We start from the raw sequence: 4,578 nt of genomic DNA, 5'->3' as shown, positions 1-4,578 counted from the left end.
TTTTTTTTTTTTTTTTTTTGGGACATTTGTACGAAATTTTTTTTTTCTGTAAAAAAACATCTTTGGTGATCGTTTGCAAACTTTTGCGAGCAGAGCGTACGTCAAAGATTGATCGACTGTCCACTCGCGCGATTGGGGCATCTTCCCACGCGCGCTATTGCCGTTTGCATAAATGTTACTGTTTGCCATTTGCCACTTCGCCATTTCGCCATTTCGCCATTTCGCCATTTCGCGTTATGTCGGAAGAACGACTTTGGGAGCAGTAGCATATTACTTCAGAAGCATTTTTGAAGTAACCGTTTTGAAGTAACCATGTTGGAGCAACCCTTTTGCAACAGCTGACCGTTGCCGCGCGCAGTTATGCCACGCGCAGTCATGACAAGCGCCGCCCAGCGTTGCTGTTTTTTCGTCCAGCCAGGCGGAATGCGGGACTGTCCCCCTTTCGCAGAAGCTGCTGTTAACGTGTCCCCCTTTTTTTTAACTCATGTGACTTACACAGGGGCATGTACACTTGCGTAGAGCAGCATATATAATAGCGCCTCTTCGCCCTACATTGATTTTCATATCAACACCAGTGTTGCTTAGACCAGACGGTAAGTGGCGCAGTGTTGCTCTGTATATATATTCCCCCTTTTTGTTAAGAAGCATGTTTAAGAAATACCAAACCTCGAAACGGAAATATATTTATAGTCGCCGTCTGTTAGAGGTATTTAATTTTTTTTTTTTTTTTTTTTATACAAGTTTGCTACGGGGTAAAAGTGGCGGCCCCCTAGCATATTTATATATATAATAACTGCCCCTGCGAGATTGGCCCAGCGCGAGGATATATATAAAATAACGTAAGGTCTCTTGCCGGACTGGACCAGTGGGGAGTAGTGGCGGCGCGCCCAAGTTGCCACATTGCGAGGTACAAGAAGTGACGCAGGAAAAATACAGCACGACAGAGCCATAGCACAGAGGAACCCCTGCCACGTGATCAAAGGCATATTGTGAGGACAGGAAAAAAGGAAGCTGAACCGGACCCCTTTTGTTGTTGTGCATATCGCAGAGAACCTAACGTTGAAGAAAACTTTTCACGCGCCTGAATTGTGTGGAGACACGTGTGAAGGGAGCCGTGGGGCAGAAAAATCGTTACCCACAAAATGACCGTGGAAGCGAATTGATACAAGAGAAGTCATGCTATGTGTGCACAGGTACATGCGTGGGAAAAAAATATTCTTGCAAAGGCACATCTGCATAGTGGTCACACATGAGAGGCTGGGGAAGAGTTCATTAAAGGAACGCCAGACGTATCATGTCCTACGAGATTGTCGTATGCAGCATAAGTAGTGAAAGAAGGCAACCCCAGTAAACTCTAACAAGGATCTGATGCAAAAAAAAAAATTAACCAACCGGGGTTAATATCACTAAAGGTGTACACGCTCCATCGTGATAATAAAGTGTGCTGTGTTACATTCAACCCTACGAAGAAACTGAAGAAACAGCTCATTTGTAAGTAGGCCTCGTTTGCTGTCCCCCCAAAGACCCCCTCCGCGTGGAGAGAAAACATGACCGATTCAAGTTCCATTTAGCGCAAACAAAAAAAAAAAAAAATGACACTGCATGGGACGTGGCGGAGAGTACCTGTTCAGCGTATGAAGCACCCAAGCACAGCATTTTGTTGTTCCCCTGTGCGTAGAAGGGTCCCTTTGTGCGCACATGTGTAACGCATATGTGTTGCGGAGAGAATTGATATAACGGGAAGAGACAGGGACAGTTGTAGAAGCGGACAAGACGAGTCGGGAAGAAGTGTTTTTTTTATAAACACGTCTGTTCCTACCAAGCTAGCAGCACGCATTGCAGCAACTACCACCGATACGCACCATAGGCCCCTTACGCCCCTTACGCACCATACGCCCCTTACGCCCCTTACGCACCATTCGCCCCATTTTGAACCGTACCCGCTGCTAACAAACACAATGGAAGAAAAGGCGCTGCAGACGCACATCACGCTCTTGTTTTACCTGATCGTGCTGTTCTACCTGAAGAATTTTACCTTTAGCTTCATGGATATGCCTAGAAAGCTGTACAGGTATATTAAGATTTATTATTTCTTCTTAATCATCCTAACCATTGTGGGATTCTTTAGCAGATTGCTTGTGCTGACTCGATTGATTATCATTGAGCAGGTGCGGAAAATTGTGAATAATTTTTTTTTAAAAAATGGCGGCGCCCACTTGAGGACTTCTAAACGAAATGGCAGGTTGAGGTATATTCAGAGGAATGGTGCGCGTGCTCATTGGGGGGGTAGTTCCTCTGTTGTGGGTACTGGCGGTGAACGCGCATGCGGTGACGCTTCTGTTACTAGTGGTGATGGTTCGGCCAGCAGTGATGGTGGGGCTGGCAGCGACGTTGCGCTTAGTAGTGATGGGGGGGTTGGAAGTGACTGCGTTGTTAGTAGCGGTGATGCTTCCGTCAGCAGTGGGGACATTTCCGTTAGCAGTTGTGACGTCTCGGTGAGCAGTGAAGGAGGGGTTAGCAGTGAGGGAGGAGTTAGTAACAGTGAGGGAGGTGGAAGCAAAGGTGCACGAGGAAGTAGGCGAGCCAGTAGAGGCCTCCGCAGCTTGTTCAAGTTTATTCGAATTATTAGAAGCAAAAGGAGAAAATCTGCTGATGGACGGAAGAGAAACGGAAGAAGGGATTCACCCAGTGGGGATGAAGACAACACCACCACGTCTGGGGATAGAATCAAATTTGACATGAATACCTTCGAACGACGTGATGAGTGTGCAAGTGAGGACTGCACTCCTAGCGGCGGATCCACTGCTTCCGAGGGAGAGTCAATCAGTGTGAGGAGCGAAGATAGCAGTGAAGCAGGCAACCCAGTTAGTGATGGCAGGAAAAGCAGCCTCAATAATTTAGAGCAGGCAGAGGAAGAGGCCGACCTGCGCAATTACCTAACAAAACAAAACTACCTCCGATTGTATACCCTCCTGACAGATGCCCTTTTCAGCCCCAAGAATAATCTCACCTTAACAGGTGACAATTCAACAATGGGTCTTCAAAAAAAGACTCGCAAATGTGCTCACTGTAGAAGTGAATTGAGCTACCCACAGGAGGATAAACCGAGTGGCATCACTGGCGATTATTGTGCCACTTGTATAAGGCTGGAGAGGACATTCCCCAAACCCATATTAAAGAATAGCTCCTCCTACCCACTTTCAAATAAAAACACACAAATAAAAAGTAAAGCAAATAAAAGAATTCGCTTCAACGCACAAGTAGAAACATACTACATTGAAAAGTATCTGGTAGAAGATTCAGATTCGTATGGGATGCGTTTGAGTGGAGACAAACGAAAAGGCATGTGTAAAATGCTTGGAGAGTACAGCTTGGCTAACACTGATATATTCAGCTACTACAATATGAAGAATAATGTTAACACCGTCTTTAGTGACCTCGTGAACTTGGTTTGCGACTGCAAGGACAAAATTACACGCAGGTTTTAGTGTGGCATATTGCGGTGGTGGCGCTGAAGATACAGAAAGGCGAGAGATGAACCCAAAACAACTTTCCACCATTTGATCCCATTTTTTTTTTTTTTTTTTTAATTTATTTATTTTTTTTTTGCATTTTATAAAATTTCTACCCGTTCATTATTATACCATGCGTGTTGCTACATTTGGGCTTCACCTTCTTCTTCATCCCGATCCGCATGTGCATTTTCTTTTTTTTTATTGCATTTTTTGCACCCTTACATTTGTGCGGTGCAGGCCCCCCCGCCGACCATTCTCCCTCTCTCTTTCTACCCCCACATGATATCCTTCCCTGTGGACCTTTTTTTGTTTGAACACACACACATGTGTACATGTGCGTACGTTTTTATATCTGGGCCCTTTCGTGCTCGCTTAAAAAAAAAAAAACAAAAACTCTCTCATGACAGACACCCACCCTTGCGTGTGTCCATATCTTTTAAATGGTTTATCAACCGATTCGAAAAACGTTTCTACAAAATTTTTTACACAGTGTTCAAGCGAACTGCATCACTTCTAAGAGCAGGTGGGCCGGGTGGTGACCACTGGTGCAGACATCACACTGCCCCATGTGATACTGTAACATGGATTGTCACCTGCCCGTGTTGTAGCCAGCACGGTTAAATGGTCTCCTCATTTGACAAAAAACTCTATGTGTCATTTTTTGTTTGCCCCCGGTATTCCGAATGGGGTGAGGACAAAGAAAAAAAAATGCATATATAAATATATACATATACCTACATGTGCATGAGGTACCTTGTTACGTATTCATTTGAGTGCCTATGGCCTCTCCCTGGCGGACCGTTCAATTCAGCGTCACCGAAACGACGCCACTTTTAAAAAGGTAGAACAATATCCACTCCCTCGCTGCAGCATTGTGTGATGTGCCCTAATTTAATACCGCACATAGGCGAAAAATGGCTACTGGGGGGACAACAAACAGGTAAATGCTTGCGAAGGTTGTTTGTGCACAGGGGTCTCCATGTCGTCTTTCTTTCCCCCCCACACCCCAAAAATGATATCGCTCAAAGAAGTGAAGAAAAAAAAAAAAAAAAAAAAAAAAAAA

General features: G+C 44.9%; 1 protein-coding gene across 1 annotated transcript; it reads left to right on the top strand.

Moving 5' to 3' along the window:
• Positions 1-1,958: 1,958 nt before the first annotated feature.
• AK88_00809 (uncharacterized protein) lies at positions 1,959-3,488 on the top strand (the record flags this gene model as incomplete). Its single annotated transcript, XM_012478453.1, has 1 exon — positions 1,959-3,488. One exon carries the CDS (start codon positions 1,959-1,961, stop codon positions 3,486-3,488), a length of 1,530 nt encoding a protein of 509 aa, XP_012333876.1.
• Between the last annotated feature and the right edge of the window lie 1,090 nt (positions 3,489-4,578).

Source organism: Plasmodium fragile (assembly GCF_000956335.1).
Source record: "Plasmodium fragile strain nilgiri unplaced genomic scaffold supercont1.6, whole genome shotgun sequence".
NCBI classification, from domain to species: Eukaryota; Apicomplexa; class Aconoidasida; order Haemosporida; family Plasmodiidae; genus Plasmodium; species Plasmodium fragile.
Note: the sequence above shows the minus strand (reverse complement) of the source record. Positions and strands in the feature narration are given on the sequence as shown.